The 25556-nt window shown below is 42.1% G+C and overlaps 1 protein-coding gene across 3 annotated transcripts in view; it reads left to right on the plus strand.

Moving 5' to 3' along the window:
• DGKI (diacylglycerol kinase iota) overlaps positions 1-25556 on the plus strand; it is a 247631-nt gene that overhangs the window by 138833 nt on the left and 83242 nt on the right. For all 3 annotated transcript variants that reach the window (XM_034779724.1, XM_034779732.1, XM_034779740.1), the window contains one exon: positions 15479-15579. In XM_034779724.1, coding sequence (XP_034635615.1) covers positions 15479-15579 — 101 coding nt within the window. The remainder of the gene's footprint in view (positions 1-15478; positions 15580-25556) is intronic.

Here is a 25556-nt window from a genome sequence, read left to right on the forward strand (position 1 = left end):
CCCCCCCCCCCCCCCCCAGGGAACCTCCCTGCCGCTTCTCTGGCCCCCGGCCCCCTTACTGTGCTGCAGAGCAGCGCGCTCGGCAGCGGGGGAGGGCAGCAGGGTCGGAGCTCCAGACGAACAGCCGGCGATCTGTGAATGCAGGGCGGGAGGGGGGGAGGGAGGGAGAGAGAGGAGGAGAGTGGTGTCAAGTTTCAGGAGAGAGGAGGGGGGAAGTGCAGGAAGGGCTCTGGCTCTGGCTGTGGGAGCCCCGGCTGCTCTGTAAGCCGCGCGCACGCTCTGCATGGGAGGGGGAGGAGGGGAAGTCCGGACATTGACAAATTCCCCCCGGACGCTATTTTTAACCCGAAAAAGCCGGACATGTCCGGGGGAATCCGGATGAATGGTAACCCTATTTTTTGTTGCATGAGCTGGATGTCAAGTCCTAAGCACAGCTGCATTCTTTGGCTGCTGGGTTTGATTCTGGCCTGCAGGTTGTCAGAAGCCAGGGGTGCTTTGAAGGCACCATGTTTTTTTTCAGCTCCCGCCCTGGAAGAAGCAGAAAGCATCTCTCAAGTGCCTTCTTCCTCCCTCAACTAATGCTTAGAGAAGCATTGACAGTTGCTGGAAGGAGACATGGCTATTTTCCCTCCAGTCAAGGAGAAATGAACAAGACCTTCTGGGGTTCCTCCAGAAGCACATGTCCAGGGCCGGCTCCAGGCACCAGCGCAGCAAACAGGTGCTTGGGATGACCAAGGGGAAGGGGCGGCACATCCGGCTCTTCGGCAGCAATTCGGCGGCGAGTCCCTCGGTCCCTCTCAGAGGGAAGGACCTGCCGCCAAAGTGCCACCAAAGAAGCGATTGCGGCTTTTTTTCCTCCCCCTGCTGTTTGGGGCGGCAAAAACCCTGGAGCTGGCCCTGCACATGTCTCAAACATAGCCATTGTTAACTATTCAAATGTATATCCAGAGCATTTGCTTGGCTTAAGCAGAGGCTGATGCTTCTGTTTATTCTATAGCATTGTTCACTAATTAGTTCCTAGCACAGCTTCCAACCAATTATTGAGTAGCTAGAACTACACTGCTGCGTCTGTGCTTGCACTTCTGGAAAATGCATTTGTCTTGAAGAGGTACAAGTTCCTTTTCTGATGGTCACACAGCATCCCTGGGAATACTGGAGATGAAGTGACTAGCGTCTCTTTCATGAATTTATAATATTCATAACCGGGATTTTTGGTTTTCAGTTTTAACCAAAAATAGCCCAACCCCGCCCCACCCTCCAAGCATAAGCATTTCTTCTTCTAACTGGTAAAAACCAGAAACTTATTCCTGCAGGGGTCCTGGAACAATTTGTATAGTGGAGGTGCTGAGAACCATTGAACCAAACTGTAAACCATGTATATGATGAAACCACTTCAAGCAATGGGCTGTGATAGCACCCCTAGTTCCAGCACCTATGTCTGAAAGGGAAAGTTACTATTCTGTTTGCAGCTGCATTAGAAAATAAAACGGTCCCTTCCTGGCAGTATTTTGACTGTCAGTAACTCCGGTGTGGTACACTGGCTATCCTGTAGCTCAAGAATCTAACATCTCTATAAAAATGTTGAGAACTGGTGATTTTTAAAAAAAGCAGGCACAGACAATTGGTTATTGCTTTATTTACTCATTCTCTTAATAAGGATATGCCTTATTGTCAACCTGGGCACATTTACAATAAAAACAGCCACCATGTACTATGTCAATCCTATCTGTACAGCTTGGCTTCAAAGATGTTTTGTTAATATGCAGTGAAATAAGAAATGCAGTTGGTTTTGTGTTTGCACCACTTTTGTCATCATGTTTTGTGAATGTTCTGCTGGACAACTTTGAATGACAAGCAGGTCTATGGAAAAAATGAATCTGAAGAATATATTAAAGAATAGTGAATTTCAGACTGTAACTGTGAATATTCCCAGTGGAAACTTGATTCTAAAATTTATGCTCAGATAATCATGGAACAGCAACAATGTTGTGTGTGATCTGTTTGCCCAGTGAAAACTAACCATCCCAGTTCTATTTGTGAATATTGAGTACTTGCGATGAACTGCACACAAACTGTCGTCAAACCAAGACTTATTTGCTCAACGCATTCAGTGAATAATTCAAAAAAAGAACAAATACATTTCAAAAAATTATAAGCAGCTCATTGATATTTGACAGACAAGGAAAATATCCTCATTCATCATGCATTATTGCTATAACATATTCACTCAGCTCTATGAAAAAAATATTAACACAAAGAAAATAACTCCCCCATTTAATAAAACCAGGTCCACCCCTCAAAGCAAGCACCTGGCAACGGCCTGGGTAAAGCCTTCCTGCATGTCCTGAACGTTAACAAACGTGGGGACCAAAGAGCAGGGGAGTGTTTCAGAGCCAAGGGCCATCCAATGAGAATGACCTCCAAATCTGGGGACTGTTAGCCTGAGTATCCCATCGGGTCTCAACTGTCAGGATAAGGCAGAAAGAGAACAGCAGTTTCTAAGACAAATGGGACCCAAGCTAATTTGTAAGTCAAAGATATACTGTATCTTGAAATCTGTAAAAATAGATTAAACATGCAGCTGCACTATGACTGCCAATTAATGTGTCTGATTAATATAAGTAAGAACCCAAGAGGTGTTAGGGAAATTTGATTTGGGCTGTGATTGCTTTGAGATTCAAATGTTCCTCGTCTTTTGGGTAATGCAGAAAGTATGTGTGTTCCAGTTAGCAGACTACAGCAAGAGGGATTCTGTGGAGTTTCGGGGATAGAGCCTGTACCCTAGATAACCCTCAGGTTTTCTGGAGCAGTGTCTGTGGACAGGATAAGTCTTGAATTTGGGGCAGCAAAGACTGTGAAAGAAAGAAACACACCCACACCGATTAATTATATATTTTAAATTAATTTTTCCAAATTCAACAAATATACGAAAATACCAGATTCATCATAATACCCAAAGTAAATGAAGAGGGTTTGGATAAAAGGAGGAGAAGGGAAGTGACATATCTATCTCCTGAGTCTAGGTTAATCATAGACCTCTAAAAAGTCAGCCCAAATGGCTTTGAATGTTTCAGGCATTCCCTTTCTGCGGCATGCCAGTCATTCGTTAGCTGCAAGGTCAGACGGATCACTGAATTAGGCATCAATATTTGGTCGGGATTGACTTTTCCATTTTTGCAGGATTAATTTTTTAATCACCAAAACTACACACTGGAACCAGGCTGCCTTGTTACCAGGTAATCTCCAGATTTCCAGAATATATCCAAGAATGAAATTTAAGGAGGAGGGCTCCAATTTAGCATCCAAATTGTTCCTTTGACCCACCTTATACCAGAAATTCTTGATACAGGGGCACTCCCAAAACATACGAGCTAATGAATACCAAGGGAGTTACATTTCCAACAGTGGTCAGCATTTATGCGGCTTATTACCATTAGTCTGTGTGGGGACCAGTATATCTGAAAGCATATATTTTGGTGAATGAGCCATAGCTTCAGGTTCTGTAATTGCTTTTTTAACATTCGATACAATTGTAGTCCATTCTCTATTCCAGGCAACTCTCAAATGATCAATCTTGGGCAGATTTTTTGGGGCCAGAAAATCATAAAAGGATACTGGTGGGGGATATTGTCTTTGAATTATTAACAGTAGAGAGTTTTGAAACTTGGATTGGGTATAATATGCCTTGATTTTTTTACTGAGGACTTATGGGTAGAGTAGAGTACTCACATTTTTAGTGTCAAGTATCACAGAGGTAGCCATGTTAGTCTGGATCTGTAAAAGCAGCAAAGAGTCCTGTGACACCTTATAGACTAACAGATGTATTGGAGCATGAGCTTTCGTGGGTGAATACCCACTTCGTCGGATGCATGTAGTGGAAATTTCCAGAGGCAGGTATAAATATGCAAGCAAGAGTGAGTCAGGCTAGAGATAATGAGGTTAGTTCAGTCAGGGGGGATGAGGCCCTCTTCTAGCAGTTGGGGTGTGAACACCAAGGGAAGAGAAACTGCTTTTGTAGTTGGCTAGCCATTCACAGTCTTTGTTTAATCCTGAGCTGATGGTGTCAAATTTGCAGATGAACTGAAGCTCAGCAGTTTCTCTTTGAAGTCTGGTCCTGAAGTTTTTTTGCTGCAGGATGGCTACCTTTAAATCTGCTATTGTGTGTCCAGGGAGGTTGAAGTGTTCTCCTACAGGTTTTTGTATATTGCCATTCCTAATATCTGATTTATGTCCATTTATCCTTTTTTTTAATCCACTTTTAGTGGAGTGTTTTTTAAAGTGGGATGGATGTTTAGATCTTTGAGTATATCCTCAGTTGGGATGATGCATATGAATATCATATTTGAACTGTGCAGTTGATGCAAAGCAGTATAACTATTTGGATTTATCTGAAAAATTAGCATTGGCTACTTGAAAAACAAGAAGTAATTGACTTACTTGGGCCTGCATTTAGAGATGTAAGCATTACTAAAGGATCCAACTTCCACAAACTTTTCATGCATAAAAGGAGCACTGTGGATATGCTGTGATTATTTACTATTAAGATCTGCATACAGAAAAATGTTATTGTCTAGTTGTTAGTATCTAATATAACGAGTATTCTTGGCTAGTGGGGAGTGTGTGATATTTGCAGCAATGTTCACATCTTTTGTCTGTGTGGGCAACAAAAGTTCTGAAAGGAATCAATTTCTGATTTTAGAAATTTGAATGTCTAAAGAAATCTGTTTGTATGGTGTGCACCTGCACTACAGACTCTTTGAAATGGCCAAATAAAAACCCTAACCATAAAAGAGAAAGCATAACGAGGACCAAAGTAAAACAAGACAGCGGGGCTGAGTTAGAGAAAATGGGTCAATGTCTAACAGTGGTATTAAGGATCAAAGAGGTTCTCCTCCTCCTACCTCTGAATGAATTATAAGCATTTGAGATGCTCATTTTTCTTTGTCCTTTTTTCTGTTTTCAATCAGTTGATCGTTAGCTGGTGTTAGGCAAGAGTTAAAAATTTAGTTAGCAGCTGAGTCAGAAACAGAAACACCAGAGGCCCAAGGACACTGGTAGCTGTAAACACTTGATAAACTTACATGGTCAAATATCCTCCCAGTAACTTGGCTCTTAGAACAGAACAAACCCTCCCTTCACAGCCCTCCGGATATTTGTAAACACTCACCCCCAACCCCACCCCTTCGCCTAAAGGGCAGTTATAGATAATCGATGTAATCAAAATAGCTTTGATGCGTATGTTCTGTTCCTGTCACTGTCATGTTAAGTGCTTTCTCTGTCTCTGAAACAATGTTTGTCTCTGTAAGAACAAGATAAATGCAAATGAAGTGATAAGAGAAAAGTATATAATTGGTCTCTGTAACCCCACACTTCTGAAGCTGTTTATCAGTCTTTCCGGTACCGTGAAATAAACCCCTTCAGTATTGTCTGTCCCTGCCTGATTCTTGGGGAAAAGAATCTCCATGCTTCACAATGGGCTAGTGTTAAAAGTGAGTTTTCTGATCCTTCCCAGACCATCCGATGTCACTTAAGTCAGTGGTTCTCAAACGTTTTTTTTCCTGGACCACTTGAAAATTGCTGAGGGTCTTGGTGGACCACTTAATGATCTTTCCAAATGTTTGTACCGTTAGCTAACTATTGTAAAGCGCTTTGGATAAAAATGCTTTATAAAAAACCCTTAATAATAATTAACCTTTTTGTTCTACAAATAAATGCACATATTTTAATATCAGTAGTCTTACCTTTCTAATGTGATGGATGTGACCTCTCTTCCTCCGCCGCAGCAGCCCCAGAGCTGGGGCTGGAGAGGAGGGGGGTTCTCCCTCTCTCCTCCACATCAGCAGCCACAGAGCTGAGGCTGGGAAGGAGGGCTGTCTCTCCCCAGCAGGTGCAGCCCTGGAGCTGGGGAAAGTTGCCTCTTTCTCTGACCACCACAGCCCTGCATGTCCCAAATTCCCCCCATCCCCTCTTCTCACCCCACTGCCCCCTCCCACCTACCCCCTATTCCCCCCAAGGCCATCACCTCACCTTACATCTGTGTCTTCTCCAGGGTCCAGGCACCTAATTAGTGGAGCCATGCCTGTGCGGCTCCACTAATTAGGTGGGTGGCCCTTCATTCTCTCATGTGCGGCTGCCCAGGTGCGCACCTTAGAGGGAATTATTCGCGGACCACCTGAATGGAACTCACGAACCATTGGTGGTCCATGGAGACCACAGTTTGAGAACCTCTGACGTAAGGCATGTAGTGAAGTTTGCACCTGGGTAATGCTACTCTTGTAAGTTGGGTTGCACAGGTGCACTGTAGATAGTGTAAGGAAGAAGCTTTAGTCCGACTGACGTTGATGAGACGTAAGCAAGAACAAAAGTGCTGTGCTGAATAGGTATGGGATTACATATGGGCTTACAGTTAAGTACATTCTTATTTGCTTTGCTGAATTGGGCCCTAAGGAAAGAAATTAATATATTGTGCAAATGACACGTTTGATAGATAATAGACCATTTAGTCCAACTAACTCCTGACTTGAATGGGTCAGACTGCCTAGCAAGATTGGCCTTTAACAGCTGACACTGTGAATTGGCTATTTGAAATGATCCTTTTTGATAAGAATAATGTCCAGTACATAGCAGCATCATGAACTAGCAGTAGGATTGGAAGAAGATAATTTAGTCTACAGAGGACTTTGCCCAGTATACTTATTGAAATCAATTAGATGTAAGTACAGTTGAATGAACGTTGATCATTGCTAACTTTTTATTATTATTATTTTTTAAATAGAATGGTGGTTTCTAGTATTATTTTTTTTTGTAATAGATTCCTGGGTTAGCAGTGAGATGGTCATGATCAGGCTTGAATCTTTATAACACTCAAATGGATTTAAAAGACAAAATGGGAGATTTTCAGACATGCTGCGGCTTCTTTGTGACACTGTTGCAGTGCAAAGGGCTGTCAATCTAGTGCTGGAACAGAATTTAGAAGGCATGGCTGGGGACTGGCCAGATAACTCTTCCGCTTTGTTGATCCCTAGCTTCCAGAATAACCCCTTGGGACCACAGTCAGCCTGGTGCAACTTACAGCAGCCCTGAGGTTACTTTATATTGTGTTGGGGCATTGGGCCAGTTCCAGAATGGGAGAACTGTCAGATGGCATAAAGCCCCCAATCCTGAATGAAGCAAGCTTGGCTGGATCCCGGCTAATATATATTTGTTTGTTCAGTGGAACTCACTTCTGCAGGATATTGTTTAGGCAAATAGCTTAGTAAGGATTTTGTGTGTTTTTTTTTTTTTTTTTTTTTTAAACTTCATCTGAAGCAGCTGGCATTGCCTATTGTCAGAGACAGGACACCATCTAGATGGTTCTTTTCCATTATGGCAGTTTCTATGTTTTAAATAGATAAGAGCTGTCAGAAGTAACCTAATTTTTAATACATCATTTCCAAGCTCTGCCAATGAGATCTTAGCAGTGAGGTTAATTTATTTTTCTCCTTTGATTGCTGTTATCCTGCTCCTGATTGTTCTAAACATAAGGACATTTAATTAGTTGTGCATGTTTATTTCTTCTTCAGGAGATAGGTAATTCATTAATCTGTCACTGCAAACATGTCCCAGAGGAGTTTTGTGTTTTCTAAAGTTTAGGGTTTTTTTAGGGGGGGGGGAAGTGGAGGGGGAAGGGAGGGAAGAGCTCAGGATGCTTTTTGGTGAATCCCATTAAGAGTGTTATTAACAATATTTGCATAGTTTGGGGTGGGCTGTATTTGGAAAGATCTGTGAAAAATACCTCACTTGGATTCTTCAGGGGTTGTTTTTTGACCCCTTCCTCTACCTTTATGCAGACATGAACAATGAGAAACGGTTCATCAGATTTATAAATAATTGGAATGGGAATTACGGTGTGTATATCACAAGTTGTTTTCCCCCAGTTGAATCAACCTGGTGTCCTAGCACAAGTGTGTTTTGATTACCACACTGGAGCTCCAAGATCAGGAGCCAGCCTGACCTCTCCTATTCTTTTTTTCCTGGGTGACTGGAAGCTGAAACACAGAGCTGAGGTAAAACAGCCGTGCGCCAAGGAGGGCATTTGGAATCATCCCACCAACGTCTGGATGATTAACAGGGAAGTATTGGGGTCAGAGCTTCATCAAAAGATGAGTGTGCCTTACTGCTGGATGGAAATACCTGGGTTTTGATGGTGACTGCCAGAATATGTATGTGTGTTGTCTACATGAGTTCAGACACAGACAAGGGACAGAAAGCATTACTGATGTATTGCTTTCTTCCCCAGGTCCGTGTCTGAACACACGTATACAAAACATACATGCATACATATTCTGGGGACCACCATCAGAACGTGGTGCATCTCACTGTAAGACACACTCATATTTTGATGACGCTGTGACCCCAATACTGCCAGCAGTTAATCATCCAGACATTGGTGGGATGATGCCAATTGCCCTGCTTGGCGCATGGCTGTTTTACTGCTGTCTGTCTGTCTGTACGCAATCCCTCAAGTTTATAAATCTAGGCTCTTTAGCAGGCTTGTTAGTTCACAGGTACAGAATTCCAGGAATGCTGTAGTTTATGTTAAAGGACTGGTTATCGTTAGATAAAAGTGTGTCACTTCTCCAGTAAGCAATTTCCCTTAGGGAGGTGATGGGAATTAAAATAACTGCATCTAATAAACTGAGTCTTTCTCTAGCATGATAAAGACCTGATTCCTGCTGTACACCTAGCAGATATTAACTCCTTGGTTCCTGGAGGGGGCAGTGCTGGTGCATGATGTGGGAGTAGGTGGATTCCACAGCAGAGAAAAGGAATGGAGAACGATTGTTTTGTTGTTTTTTTTAAATGAAAATTAGGAATTTCTAATTAATTCCAAAAGAGAGTGTGGGAGACCCAATATTTTTACTTTCATAAATGAAGATTTCAGTCCGGTTGCTGTCAGTCAACATCTGTGTTTCTTATTATGTATTTCCTTTTATGGGAAAGTCCTACAGAGTTTATGTAATAGAAAATGATAACATTTCAACAAGTTTCAATACAGGTTTAGTGGAAAATTATACCCCTGCTACCAAAAGGAGATTCTTAGTTGAAGTTTTTAGAGTTATTTCTAAAGATCTTGATTATATTTCTGTAGAGGCTTTCGTGTTTCATCCCAATTACATTCTACAGATCTTTTCCGTAAGGATTGGTTTGATTGAAGGAAGAAAATGCCAAACCCTTGCTCTGGGTGCCTCCGGCACACACTGTCAAATATGTCCATCAACTGTAATTCCATATGATATAATAATCTACCCATACAATCTTCAGTGATAAATACCCACTAATTAATACCAATAACATTCTAAACTCCCTCATCTACCCATCAAGGCACCGCTTACTTAACGGCTCCAGAACTATGTTTGTCCTATCTATGCCCATTTTACCATTTTTCTTCTAGTTACAATATTTGTCATGAGTAGAGCTTGTCGAAATTATTTTGACAAAACTATTTTCTGTTGGAAAATGCTATTTCATGGAAATCAAAATGATTCTCAGCAATGTGTTGATTTCAACAAAAATTTTGACAGAAATACTTTCAAATGATTTGAAATCGAAATGGAGTGTCCTGTTGGACTTTCTTATTTTGCTTCTACTTTCCCATGTAGTTTCATTTAGACTTTTATATTATAAAATATTTATTTTAATGTTCTATATTTTAACATTTTATATTATAACATTTTGAAGTGATTTAAATGAAATGTTTTTTTCATAAAGACATTTAGACATTTCTCAATTGGAATTTCTGTTCCCCCCAAATTTTGACATTTTAACCCAATTCATGATGAAAACAAAGTTTGAAATGTCTGAAATTCCTGCAGGATGGGAAATTCCATTTTCCAACCAACTGCACTCAACAGCAATAAGATGAAAAGGAATTTTTTCAGTTTTTTTCAACTATTTCTAGTAGAATGGTGACCCAAGTCATCTTTATTGAATGACCAGTGTTCTCCTTATCTGAAATAAGATTGTGATTTGGGTTTGTCTAGGGCTTGAAAACTTTTCTTCCTCATTTTACACCTGGAATAACACTTTTTTTGTTTTGGTTTTTTTTGCAGTGTTTGCAAACATTATTTGAATAAATACTATGGTTAGTATTCAGTGGTATTCACAACCTATTTTACTAGCTTTTTCACAAACATGTTGCGAGTTCAACTCTGTTGTTCCCAGGCATGTTTGTCTAAAGGTAGAGTATTTGTGCTTACATGTACTGACATGGTTTCTCACATGATTACTTATGCAAATTGCACAAATATTTGTACTGGAACTGTTTGCTCTTTTGTCTTAAAAACTCTTTTGGTCTGGGAATCATCCAGTTAAGTGCCAGGAACAATACCACCCGAAACAGGTGACCAATCTCACTGCATGTGCGTGAATTACAAATAGTGAATACTGAAAGCAGTTGCTGTCATGAATAGAAAGCAATTCATCACATAAATTTTAAATGAACAAATTGTTAGAAACTGAAGTGTGTTTTCAGGTAATTCAGGGGTAAATTCGTTGAAGATATAGTTCACTGTGAATAACTTGTCGAACTCTGGATGTACTACATATGACTAGATTTTATTAAATGCATCTTGCTCCTTACAAAGTACCTTTTAGCACTGCAACTTCCAATATTAGCCTAGTGCTACCAAAGAGCTCTTTTTTCCAAGAAGGTAACATCTTGTGGCTTAGTATTATCATTCATCTTGAACATGGTTAAAATGGCATGTCCTCTTTCTTACACACTGCATATTTTAGCAGCTGTAACTTATTTTTGAAATATGCATCTTAGTGCTGCACTTCTTTTTTGGGGGGAAAAAAAACAGCTGCATTGATTTATACCAGCTAACTGCACTCTAGTGACTGAACTGGAAAGGAATTATGTCTACTGAAGTCAAATAGTGTATTTCAAGGTTATGTGCTTGTTTTATTTAATAGAAACAAATTCAAAGATGCACCATACAATTACAGCAATGCTTTTTAGAGTATTTGGAAAGCACCCTCTTAAGCATTTTCTTGTGAAAAGGTGTTTCTTACTGAAGAGCGTGTCGTATGGTTTGTTTTTTTTTCATACCTTTCCTGAGCTCCAAATATTATTTTAGACTTGCCACTGACTATAAATCTGACCTCACTCTTCCAGTTCTGGCTCTGAACGTGGAAACATAGAATGGACTTCTTGCACTTTGGGGGTCCCTGCTTCCCCTCTTTCCCTTTCTAATTTACAGAACGAGTATGGTACAAGCAGGACCAGTGAGGCCTGACCCAAAGCTGCACTACTAATGTGCACCAACCTTGACATGGTTGGACCAAGTGTAGGTGTGAGAGGGTAGTTTTGTCTCTGTGCCTTTTCCTTCCCTGGACTTCATGCAAAGAAAGGTTGTTAGTTGAAATGGTGGTACCCCATAAGAAAATGCCTTCTGGGTAAATGAGCCACCACCCAACTGTTCCCTGTAGGATCTCTGAAAAAGTACATGAGGAGCCACTTGAGTTGTCTCGTCTACCCTTCCTAGAATTGACGGGCATGTTACCGAAATCTTATGGTCAAAGAGTCAAAGGCAGCTAATGCATCAAAAGAATCGCCAAGGACACAAGATTTTCATCCATTACCCCAAGGAAATCATTAACCAACATGACCAATGCAGTTTCTGGACTGCACCAGGCTGGCTGGGCTGAGGAAAGTCAGAGATACTTTTACCATAAGTGGCTTCACCATCTCAATATTCTTACCCCCAAAATGGATTATCATGAGCAAAGCCCTGTGTCTGGGGGATAGTTCCACAGAGTCGTCTCTGTCTGTCCTGAGGAACTAAAGAGTAGAGCTGGCTGATTTCCCTCCCCCACCTCTGGAATATTTAGATGAGAACAAAGACAAATAATTTTCTTTTAAATTTTCCATGGAAATTTTTGATTTTTAATGAAAATTCAAAAACAAAAGTATTTTGTTTTTCAGTCATTCAGCTTTCAGTGAAAAAAATGAAAATTTTCCACAGAAGGTAGACAGTTCTTGTGGAAAAATTGTATTTATTCAAAACTCCAGTTTTCCCCTGAAAACCAGTTTCAACAACAACAAAAAAAATTCAACCAGCCCTGCTAAATAATATAGGGGACTGGTAGATGGTCTTGTTGATAAGAAGATATTGGACTGGGACTCTGGAGTGTGGAGTTCAGTTCCTCATTCTATCAGAGATTTTCTGTATGACTCTGGGAAAGTCACTTAATCTCTCTGTGCCTCAGTTCCCCCTCTGTAGAATGAGGATAATGATACTTAGTTTCCTCTCAGGGGTGTTTCGAGGCTAAATTAATGTTTGTGTGGAGCTCAGAAATGATGGTCATGGGGGCCATATAAATACCTGTGTAGACTGAAGGTCACCAGTTTGGTTTTGGATTTTGCTACCAAACAGCTCTGTGAGATGGGATGAGTCAGTCATTTCAGTTGAGTGCCTGGTGAACAGGTGTCCATATCTCACAAACCACCTTCATAACTGGAACCCTTATGGGCAATTTCGTAAAGAAGAATGAATGAGATAGGGCAGTGGCTCTCCACCTTTTTGATAGTGTGACCCTGTATTGCAACAGATACAAGCTTTTTTTTAAACCCCTTGCCCCTTCCTGCAGTCTAACCATAAAGAAAGTGAATGAGATTATGACCCCCCCACTCCTGAGCCTGTTCACAGTCCCCAGGCTGAGCACCCAGGCGCTGGGAGAGTGAATTATCTTTATAATCACAGAACTGGGCCTCAGGTTATTGTTAAAGCACAGGACATAATAGGGAAGCCAGCACTTTCCCCTTCACATGTGGACAAAAGACTTCAGTTTCCAGGGCTGTCAATCTGTCACTTTTCACAAACTCGAATAAATTCACTGAAATATGTTTTCCTTCCCGCAGACAAAGACCATGCAATTAAATTCTTATATTCCCAGACTTAAACATTTTCTTATCTTTTTTTCTTGCTAAAAATAAAATCCCTGGCAATTTTTCATTTTAGAAACCTGTATTTTATATGACTTGCAAGGAAACATAATTCCTCAGACTGTCCTATTCATTTCTCAGCCAGCCGGCTGTCTAACACTAAATTTCTTTGACAAAAAGAGACTAAATATAATTATATAGATATTGTTTGATCTATGTGCTCACCGCTCCCACCCTTGTCTATAGATCTGTCTCCTTGTTGGTCTGCCTAACTGTAAAAACTGCAGTTGGAGAGAGCTGGTTATATGGAATATCGTAATGCCAGTTAAGTTAGAAGGATGTCCCCTGAAGCAGTGCTGGAAGTTAGCCCAGCTGTCTGTCAAATAAACTGTGACAAGCTTAGCTTGCACATGGACAGCTTCCTGACATCTTTGGGCACCTGGACACCACAGCTCCCGTCAAGAGGAGCACAGGAGAAATGTTGGTAGCTTGTATATTGCAAAAAGCATCACTCCTGCTGCTGCTAACATTTATGATTCCTTATAAGTTGTACTTTATGTACAGGTCATTTGTATCATTGCTACAGAAACTCCTGTATGAAACAGGAGGTTCTTTGATAAAGCTCTTTCCAGTGTGTTGTCTTATTCCCCAGTTACAGAAGAACCCTGAATTCATTATTCTTTGTCACTTTTCAGGCAAAAACAACTGTGCCTAAGATGCTTCTTTAACTGGACTTCATTTTCAATTTCTTTCTTTTCATCTACCCAGAGGTGACACAACTATTTATACCAACAGACCAAAAGTATACAATAAGCTCACTCTGAAATACTTGCTAATTGCCATCTCGGTGGATTTACCAAGACAGGCCAGAGACAACATGTCTTGTTAAGTCAGCTGTATTTTCAGACAAAGGAATACTGGCATACTTGTAAAAAGTTTCCCTTTCTGAAACACAGCTAGTGTTGAGTTTGGTTTTCCAACAGGCAAAATGCCTGTAGATCAGATGCAGTGGAAAGGAGAAGGACCAAATAGAAAACTTAATAAAGTGGATAGAAACATGTCTCTTCATACAAATATATCTGTGTGTAGTATCTTAATTTTTGGAAGACCATGAGTGTATTAGATACTAGCGACATTGGCAGACTGATATTACTGGCATATTATTGAGTGAAATATAAGTAGGATGGATGGTCTTTTGGTAACACACAGGACAGGGAATTGATTCATAACTTTGTCAGCCTCAGGGAAGTAATTTACATTCTGTGTGACTCAGTTTCCCCACCAATAAAATGGATATCACACTTATCACATGGGGTGCTGTGAAATTTAATGCATTATTGTGTTTAAAGCATGATTGCAATGCACATATTTATTTCATGGTTGTGTATGGCATACATGTACTGCAAGGAGGGCTTCCTTGACAGATTTTTGTCGATTATGTCAATCCTACTATTCCAAACCTGCTAACCTCCAAAACACTTCTGTTATAGCATCTTACATCTGATTTATGACACCCCCTGCTATTCTAATCTTAGGTCTTTCCTGACCATATTGTAGGGCAGCTGTGCACTGGGTTAAGATCACCAGCCAGATTTCCTGGAGAGAGACAGTTGTGCTCTAACCTTCTGTTCCAGGTAGCCCTAAGAACTGCTCCTTTTGTCCTGCTGAACTCTTTCTGATGGAAGGACAAATAGCCCAAATTTACAGCTGGAAAATGCAAATGTGGCCAGGTTACTTTAGATCTCAATTAGTAGCCCCTTTGAATGGTAGAATAAAACACCAGGTCAGGGTCAGATGGAGGTAAGCATGGATCCACAATAAGGATCTTCGGGCCAGATTTTCCAGAGATATTTACGTGCCTAAATATGCAGATTTGTGCCTAGTGGGATTTTCAAATATGCCTAAACAGGTTAGACACCTAAATCCCATTGAAATCAAATAGAAATTAGGCACCTAACCTGCATAATCATGTTTGAAAATCCCACTAGGCACCTACCTGCATCTATAGCCACCTAAGTACCTTTGAAAATCTGGCTCTTAACCATATTTGTGAACCTACTTCTCTGAGCTGCCCTAGGTGCTTAACGACCAGTCATGAAAATTGGGCCTATATACTCTGAGCCATCACAAGGATTTGGAGGATAATATTCTGCCCTCAGTTACACCTTTGCAGTCACATTGACCTCAGTGGGATTGCAGCCAGGTACACAATCACAAATTGTCTCCTGGAAATTTAGTGGGGGCATCAAACTGAAAATTACCGAGATCAGAAAAAAATGTGATTCCCGACTGCATAGCAAATAAGGAATCTTCATGACCCATTTGGTTCTTAAAGACACACCGGTTACTTCAGTCTGTAGTGGGCAGTCGTTATAATCTGTTAAAAACTCAATTCCGTTGATGGAAAACTATGTGCCCATGGGGTGTTGGCTTTGGTGAGGTTTCTGCTTTCTCCCTCTTGTCATTCATCTAAAATCTCCCCATACTCTAACCCCTTTTCACTCTGAGATTTTAGTCTTTTCTAACTGATCTTTTTTTTTCACATTGCAGTCCCCACTCCATCCCAGACCGCCTGCGGATCCGAGTGAACAGGATTAGTTTACAAGATTACGAGGGGCTGCATTATGACAAGGAAAAACTGCGAGAAGCCTGTAAGTCAGTAGTGGCTGACTGAGCTATTGCTTTCTTTTGCCAGATAATGTCTGTAATAGACCTGATACTAGAAAAAGTGCAAGGATCAAGTATTCATTATGCATAGCTTGTACATGGAATATACAAGTGTGTCCATAATTAGGCATGAACTTTGTATGTTATTTACATTAATCTTAGAATAACTGATCCTTGTTTATCATCCATGTATGGACTTAGACAGTAGTCATAAGTCAGGATAGTATGCTTGTACTGTGCATAGTAATTGAAAACAGCTGTCTTTTTTTTTTTTTTTAAATCAGTGTCTCCCTGGTGGCCACATTGGATTTTACTAATTTTTAAAGATTCTGTAATTGACTTAAAATTTCCAGGCAGGTGTTCAATTATTGGGTTAATCATATCATATCTAGGAGTTGCATTGGCATCTAGGATGGTCACAAAGAAGATACATTTGCCTTTGCAGGTGAATCATGCAACCTGAATCCCTTATTCTTTAACAGCCCTCAGCACTCCATACAGAAAAAAAAAAACCAGTGTTTTGTGTTCTCTTGTAGTGATTTAATCATAGAATATCAGGGTTGGAAGGGACCTGAGGAGGTCATCTAGTCCAACCCCCTGCTCAAAGCAGGACCAATCCCCAACTAAATCATCCCAGCCAGGGCTTCGTCAAGCCTGATCTTAAAAACCTCTAAGGAAGGAGATTTCACCACCTCCCTAGGTAACCCATTCCAGAGATTCACCACCCTCCTAGTGAAAATGTTTTTCCTAATATCCAACCTAAACCTCCCCTACTGCAACTTGAGACCATTAGTCCTTGTTCTGTCATCTGGTACCACTGAGAACAGTCTAGATCCATCCTCTTTGGAACCCCCTTTCAGGTTGAAAACAGCTATCAAATCCTCCCTCATTCTTCTCTTCTGCAGACTAAACAATCCCAGTTCCCCCAGCCTCTCCTCATAAATCATGTGCTCCAGCCCCTTCATCATTTTTGTTGCCCTCTGCTGCACTCTTTCCAATTTTTCCACATCCTTCTTGTAGTGTGGGGCCCAAAACTGGACACAGTACTTCAGATGAGGCCTCACCAGTGCTGAATAGAGGGGAATGATCACATCCCTCAATCTGCTGGCAATGCTCCTACTTATACAGCCCACAATGATGTTAGCCTTCTTGGCAACAAGGGCACACTGTTGATTCAAATCCAGCTTCTCGTCCATGTAACCCCTAGGTCCTTTTCTGCAGAACTGCTGCCTAGCCATTCGGTCCCTAGTCTGTAGCAGTGCATGGGATTCTTCCGTCCTAAGTGCAGGACTCTGCAATTGTCCTTGTTAAACCTCATCAGATTTCTTCTTGCCCAATCCTCTAATTTGTCTAGATCCCTCTGTATCCTATCCCTACCCTTCAGCGTATCTATTACTCCTCCCAGTTTAGTGTCATCTGCAAACTTGCTGAGGGTGCAGCCCACGCCATCCTCCAGATCATTAATGAAGATATTGAACAAAACCAGCCCCAGGACCGACCCTTGGGGCACTCCGCTTGAAACCCGTTGCCAACTAGACATGGAGCCATTGATCACTACCCGTTGAGCCCGACAATCTAGCCAGCTTTCTATCCACCTTATAGTCCATTCATCCAGCCCATACTTCTTTAACTTGACATCAAGAATACTGTGGGAGACTGTATCAAAAGCTTTGCTAAAGTCAAGGAATAACACGTCCATTGCTTTCCCCTCATCCACAGACCCAGTTATTTCATCATAGAAGGCAGTTAGGTTAGTCAGGCATGACTTGACGTTGGTGAATCCATGCTGACTGTTCCTGATCACTTTCCTCTCCTCTAAGTGCATCAGAATTGATTCCTTGAGGACTTGCTCCATGATTTTTCCGGGGACTGAGTGAGGCTGACTGGCCTATAGTTCCCCGGATCCTCCTCTTTCTCTTTTTTAAAGATGGGCACTACATTAGCCTTTTTCCAGTCATCCGGGACCTCCCCCGATCACCGTGAGTTTTCAAAGATAATGGCCAATGGCTCTGCAATCACATCCACCAACTCCTTTAGCACCCTCGGATGCAGCGTATCCGGCCCCATGGACTTGTGCTCGTCCAATTTTTCTAAATAGTCCTGAACGACTTCTTTCTTCGCAGAGGGTAGTCACCTCCTCCCCATGCTGTGCTGCCCAGTGCAGTAGTCTGGGAGCTGACCTTGTTCGTGAAGACAGAGGCATAAAAAGCATTGAGTACATTAGCTTTTTCCACATCCTCTGTCACTAGGTTGTCTCCCTCATTCAGTAAAGAGCCCACACTTTCCTTGACTTTCTTTTTGTTGCTAACATACCTGAAGAAGCCCTTCTTGTTCATCTTAACATCTCTTACTAATTACCATATTCAGGGTGTAAAGTTGAAAACAGGCAGCTGGTTGCACTGGCATCACTGATGACGATGATCCACATGCTTTAAAATGAAGTCCCTTTCCTTGATGACACATGGAATCATTAATCAATGCGGGACATGGCTGCTTGCGATAACAGTTTAATAGAGTCTTGCTCATGCATCTGGCTCATTATTCATGTTAAATTACAAGTAGTCTGTTTGTTGTGTAACAAAGCTGTAGCTTCCTCTATAATACAGGACTCCCTGGTAATTACAGGATGGCAAGCCTTTTAATTGGTTTGCTTATCTTACTGTAGAAAGATAGCAATACTGTTTCAGTCTCTCTCTCCCACTCCTCCCTAGTTCCCTGGCTCACCATCACTTCTTCCAGCAATAGAATTGAGATGGTCTGAATTTTAATACAGGTTCTGACAGCCTCTTGTAAGCTCCTGCTGGTAGATTTCAGCCATAATTAAAGCAATTACTGACTCCATCAGAGGGCTGATGAGAATTATAACAAGATGATGGTGGAGTGGAGTGGATGATGGTAGAGTGGAGTTTCTATTAATAAACTTGAGATGTGAGTCCGATGGACCCTAGACAAAAGGGAACAGATTATAAATATTCATTTATACTGTGAAAATGTTATTTTGGGTGAATTGATGCCTCTTTTAAATCTCTTTTCCTGTTGCATAGTCTCAGCATTTGAGGAAAGGAAAACATATCCATTGTCAATCATTTTTTAAAATCCCTTAACAGGCCTAAAACAAACCTGTTCTAACAAACAAACAATTTAGAAGATGGGATACTGTTATTACAACAGTAAATACATATTATGTTATTTGTTACTGGTGAAAAACACAATGATGATGTTATACTAAATGTCTAGTAAATAATGTAAGAGTATTATGAGAGATGTGGCAGATCTCTGAACTGGATTTTGTTTGTATGGGAATCTGGCCATTTGCTGGATTTTTGTTCAGATTCATCATAAAAATAAAAATTTGGGTGTCAAATACTTAAAATGGCTACTGCCAGGTAGTGGAGACCATTTTAAATATTAGCCTGCACCTTCATCTCGTCTTCCTGCTGTTTGACTTCCTGCTAATTCCACCTCTGACCCCAGACTGGTTCCTCACTTTCTTTTTAGTACAGCATTGCTTTCTCAAAAGCCTTTTCCTGGTCCAAGACCCATCTACTCGCTGCCTTCCTTCCTTCCTCTGAATGCTTTTTGTAGTAGTAAAAATGTTGGAAAACAAACAAAAAAGCCCAGTCCCCCTCCAGCTGCCCCCCCTCGAATCAACTTAAAATAGATGACAAAAGACATGCATCCTCCCCACTCCCCTTACAATACTTAGAAAAGTCCTGAGTGAATATATAATCTTTGAAATTTACCCTAAAAGTCAACAGACTTGTACTTTGTTGGGCCAAGAGCTAAATACTTCCTACTAAAATTGTGCTTACTTCAGTTTGCTGGAGTTTGAATCAACTTTCAGGATGGTGCAAGGGAAGAGAAGAGTTCTCTACAGATGCTAGAAACCAAACTATTTCATAAATTATAGTCATCATCTTGAATTTGACACCTAGGAAAAAAAATTATCCATGCAGTCCAGTGAGCATAATGACATAACCTCCCTTCCCAGTTACCTTGTGACATAGACAGCATAGATCTCCTATCGAGATGTCTAATCAGCAAAACATGGTTCTGGGTATGGCAAGGAATGAGATTGAAGACACCAGGCACCTTCAACTAACTGAAAAATGCAGGTAACTATTATTACTGCATTTCTGAAGTGGGTTATTGAATATATATTAAATGATTTTTGGTAGCAGCTCAGTGGGTCTGAACAGGTAGACCAAATACCCCCACTCGCCGTCTTCATCAGTGAGATTCCTCCTTTTGCCTGGGGCGCTGGAACAATGTGTATAGTGGGGGTGCTGAGAGCCATTGAACCAAACTGTAAACCCTGAATATCATGGAAACCACTTGAAGCCGGGGGGGGTGCAGCAGCACCCCGAGTTCCAGCACCTGTGCCTTTTGCAATAAATTATCATTAAAAATTACCAGCCCAAGCAAAAAAACAAAAACTGCTCACCTGCTCTTTACCAAGATAATTATAATGAAAATGATATGATAGTCTACTCGCCTGTCAAAAGAAAAAAAAATCACTTACCCTGGGCAAATGGGTAGGTAGAATTTTGCAAGGCTGATTTTAAAACATAACTATAGATAATCCCTACGTTCCAAAGAAATATAGCTGTTTGTTTGCTGCCAAGCAGAGACCCTGTTATATGAATTCTAAGTTGGAGAGGCTCACTTTTGAAGTGCGTGCCAATTTCTCTGCATCAGGTCATGCCCCCACAGTAACACCATGTCTTTCAGCAGCCTGTATTTCTCACTCTGTACTCTTGTGGGTCTCAGTCCACACATCTTTCTGTACTGTAACAAAATCAACATGGATATGGAAAGTCCAGAATGTCTCAATTACTGCCCACTTCCCTGCTCCCACTATCTTAATAAAAAACCGCCAACAACAACAAGACAGAAATCAGAACATGAAAAGGAAACCAGTTAATAACAACCCACTTTATTCTCCCCGCAGGAACACTTCAGGAAAGCTATTAAGATTTTGCCTATGACATGTCTCCATAATAGAGTTTTGGAAGCTCTGACATCAGCATAACAATCTGAATCACCCTAACTCAGAGTAAACACATTTCACGCTCCTTGTGTGCTTGAAATACTCATTTGATTCTATCAGCTGCTTCATCTAAAATTGAATTTTTTCCCTCGTCTAACAACTTGTCATACCAACAGTTCAGGGAAGATTAATCTATGCTCTACTGGAGGTAGACACCTCATTTTGAAAACCTTTTGAGCAATTAAATGGTGTCACTCTGTCCTCTGAAGGGCATGACCATTCGCACCTGATTCTCTTTTTCTGTCATGGTCTACTTTTCTTGTTGCTTTGGCAGGCATTTCACCAACATTTGCTACCGAATTATCTGCCCCAGCACTCCCTCCCCACTCAGTCTCTCTTGTTCTTTCTTCTACCTACCCCTGGGTATTATCACTGGGATGGTGAAAATGTAGGGGATACCTTGCACCCTTCAGCAAGGAGAAATGGGTAGCTTCCTGACTATTAAAGCATCATTCTTTTGAGAATGGGGTGTGCGTGTTTGTGGGGTGTGTGTGTGTGTGTGTGTGTGTGTGTGTGTGCGTGCGTGAACACACATGATGTAAGTAAAGCTGGGCAAAAAAAATTTTGATGAATAGTTTATTCATTTAAAAATGCAGTTTTAGGTTGACCAAAAATATTTGTAAATTTGACATGAATAGTTTTGATCAATTCCCTCTCTCCCCCCCCAACTTAGATGCCGTTCACAGCACAACTAGAGAAGGACTCGTACAACGTTTACCCCACAGGTTACAGCACTCACCCAGGATGTGGGAAAACCTGGGTTCAATGTCCCACCAGGGAGAGGGGATTTGAACTTGGGTTTCCTGCATTGTAGGAGACTGCCATAACCATATCTCGTCATCCTGTTGAAGCTGTGCCTCTTTTTATAGATAATTAAACGATCATTGGAACAGGAACTTAGGGTCTCCCTTAGGGAAAGCCCTAATTACCAGGCTACAGTGTCAAAGAAAATAATAGATAACAAATGGAAGAAAGGGGATGTTGAAATGACGAATATAAATCAGAAGCGAGGAATCGTGGAACATTGATTACAAGATAGAAATGGTAGGATTATCAATAATAATGAAGAAAAGGCAGAAGTATTCATTAAATATTTCTATTCTATATTTGGGGAAAAACAGATGATACAGTCACACAATATGATAAGATGAAAATATTTTCCATTCCAATAGTAACTCAGGAAGATATTAAAGAGCAGTTTCTCAAGTTAGGCATTTTTAAATCTGCATATCCAGATAACTTGCAGCCATGAGTTTTAGAAGAGCTGACTGAGGAGCTCACTGGACCATTAATGTTGATTTTCTATAACTCTTGGAACACTGGGGAAGTTCCAAGAGACTGGAAGAAAGATAATATTGTGCCAGTATTTAAAAAGGGTAAATGGGATGATCCGGGTAATTATAGGCCTGTCAATCTGACTTCGATCCTGGGCAAGATAATGGAGCGGTTGATATGGGACTTGATTAATAAAGAATTTAAGGAGAGTAATATAATTAATGTCAATCAAGATGGGTGTATGGAAAATAGATCCTGTCAAATTAACTGGATATTTTTTTTGGATGAGATTACAAGTTTGGCTGATGAAGGTAATAATTTGAAGGTAATATACATAGACTTCTGTAAGACATTTGACTTGGTACCACATACAATTTTGATTAAGAAACTAGAAAGATACAAAATTAAGATGGCACACATTAAATGAATTAAAAATTGGTTAACTGTAACGTCTTAGTAGATAATGAAGAGGACAGATCAATGCTACAGATTGATCTGGATTGCTTGGAAAGCAGGGCACAAGCAAACAATAGATGTTTTAATATGGCTAAATGTAAATGTAAATATCTAGGAACAAAGAATGCAGGCCAAACTTGCAAGAGGAGGACTCTATTCTGGGAAGCAGAGACTCTGAAAAAGATTTGGGAGTGTGTGTGTGGGGGTTGGATACTTAGCTGAACATGAGCTCCCAGTGTGGTGATGTAGCCAAAAGGGCTAATGCATAAATAGGAGAATCTCAAGTAGCAGGAGAGAGGTTATTTTACCTCTTTATTTGACACTGGTGTGAGAACTGCTGGAATAGTGTGTCCAGTTCTGGTGTTCACGATTCAAGAAGGATGTTGATAAATTGGAGACAGTTCAGGGAAGAGCTATGAGCACGAGTAAAGGGTTAGAAAACATGCCTTTTGGGGTATGTCTGCACAGCACCTGGGACGTGTAATTCCCAGCGTGTGTAGCTGTACAGTGTGGCTGTGGCAGCACAGCTGGCAGCTTGGGCTAGCCACCCTAAGTAGGTGCCCAGAGATTGGGTGAGATTGTACTCAGGTGGCTAGCCTGAGCTGCTGCCCGTGTTGCCACAGTCACATTGTGATAGACTGAAGGAGCTGAATCTGGTTAGCTTAACAAAGAGAAGATTAAGGGGGGTCTTGATCACAGACTGTAAGAAGCTATGTGGGGAACAAAGAATTGATAATGGACTCTCCTGTCTAGTAGAGAAAGATATACCAAGATCCAATGGCTGGAAGGTGAAGCTAGACAAATTCACTGGTAATAAGGTGTAAGTTTTTAAGAGTGAAGGTAGTTAACCATTAGAAGAATTTAACAAGGGTTGTGGATTCTTTATTGCTGGCAGTTTCTGAAACAAGATTTTTTTTTTAAAGAGGTGTTCAAACTAGAATTATTTTGGAGGAAATTCTATGGTCTGTTATGCAGCAAGTCAGACTAAATGATCACAATGGTTTTTTTTCTGGCCTTCGAATCTGAGAGTTCTCTTTCTCTCTGACCCAATGACTGTTCCATGGGCGTCGGGTGAAGCCCCCACTTTGGGGAGACTAGCCCTGAGGGCCCCCTCCCCCCGGAGCCCAGAGGCCACCCCCTTGTGGTCAGAGGAGCCCCAACCTCCCCTCCCCCACTGCCCATGCCATGCCAGACAGCTTGCCCCAGCCACTCTGGGCTGCTAGCCCAAGCACTGGACAGCCCCAGCACCTGGCCGCCAGCCCCCACCAGCTTCAGGGGAGGAGGGAGCGAGGGCGGGGCCTCAGGGCAGAGTGCGGACAAGGCCACAGGTCTGGGTTAGGGGAGGCTTAGCCTCCCGTGGCCTACGATACCCACCATCCATAGACTATGCAGTCTGATTATGAATAACTGTGAATTGCTAGTATAAATGACATGGAATGATATTTCCAGATATGGAGGGCTGCATTCTCGATATGTCTCTGGATATCTTCTCTGCTTTTCCTTGTAACTGCAGGAGAGTTTGATCCAAAGTGGCGTGGTGAGGAGGAGTTGAGTTGGTCATAAACTGAATTTATTCCACCTAACCTTTTCTTTTTTTTTAATAATAAAAGCCTTTCAGATTCAGACCATCATAAATGCTTTCCCCCCCTTCCTATTGTGGAGCAGAAATGCTTATCACTGTGGGGATATGCAGTGAATATTCACAACACAATTAGTGAACTGAGCAGTCTGCATCCCTTTCTGATTCTTCACAGTATTGCCATCTTAGATTTGTCACCACGATGGCAGAGTGGTGAATAAGGTCACTAGGAGTGGGAACTGCACAGTGACTCTTACAGAATCTGCTTAGCATTCTGTATGCTCTAAGCAGTGTAATCCAATGCTTTTAGATTCAGTATGTCAAAAGAGGTGTGTTCCCCTGCCAAATCAAGCATGCAGTTTCCCTCAAGCTCTTCCCTGCCATGCTGTCCCTGACCCTCTCCAAGTCCTATCTTTTCCCCACCCCTGGCTCCTCACCCAAGTCCCATTTTTCTCACTTAGCCATGGCCAGTCTCCACTCCTCAGATCTACCGTCCTAGTCCCAGTTTCCTTGCCTAGCAAGTTCTAGTCTCCCATTTCAGTCTCCACACCCCAGTCTCCCCACCAGGCCATCTCCTTGCCCAGCCATTTCCAGTTTCCCGTCCATGCCCTTCTCCTTGTCCCCAGACTTATCCATTCAATCAGTTTCCCTCGCCCTCTAATGCCCTTGGCCTCCAATCACCCCGGTGGCAGATTTAGAGTTAGTGGGGTCCTGTGCATAGCTTCATTTTCGCCCTCCCTCCCCCTCAGGACCCAGTCAATGGGAGCTGCAGAGTTGGTGATCGGGGCAGGGGTAGCATGCAGAGATATACACTCCCCCCCCCCCCCTTGAGGGGCCGCAGGAATATGCCATCCGCTTCCAGGACCGAAGCGGTGTGGAGGGAGGGAGGCAGAGTGGGCAGGGAGCTGCCTTAATCCTGCAGCGCTGCTGCTGGCACGTCTTTGTGCACCCCTTAGCGGGAGGAGGGCAGTGGCTCTCCATGCACTGGCAGGGGCAGTGCATGGAGCCACCTCCCCCTCCTGCCAGGGGCACACAGAGACATGCTGGACGCTTCTGGAAGCGGCATGGGGCTATTGGCCACGGCATACAGGCAGCCTGCCTGCCTGAGCCCTGCTGCGCTGCCAGCTGGGACTTGGGGGCAGCTTGTCAGATATTTGTCCTGCATTTTGGGGGCACCCCCTGTTGTTGGGGGCCCCGTTCCACACATGGTTTGTTTCATGGTAAATCCGCTCCTGAATCACCCTCATACCCACATTCCCCATCCACTCTGGCTCACAGTCCCAGTCTTCATCCCTGGTATCCTCATCCAATCTCAGTTTCCTCTGCACCTGCTCCCTGGCTCCTTGTCCCAGTGGGTTTTAGTTCTCTTCCTGCACTTGGGCTTCTCATCAGATCTGTCTCCCTGTCTTCCCTCCTCACTGGTTCCCAGTCCCAGACTCCTTGCCCAGCCAGTTCTGGCCTCTCCTCACACAATCCTAGTCTCTTCCCCACCTACTGGCTCCCAGTGCCCCTTCCTTTCCCTCCCAGTCTCCCCTTCAACTCCTAGTCCCAGTTTTTCTCCACCAAGCTCCTTGCCCCAAACACTAGAATTCTGGCTGATG

The sequence above is a fragment of the Trachemys scripta genome, chromosome 1 (genome assembly GCF_013100865.1).
Source record: "Trachemys scripta elegans isolate TJP31775 chromosome 1, CAS_Tse_1.0, whole genome shotgun sequence".
NCBI lineage: Eukaryota > Metazoa > Chordata > Testudines > Emydidae > Trachemys > Trachemys scripta.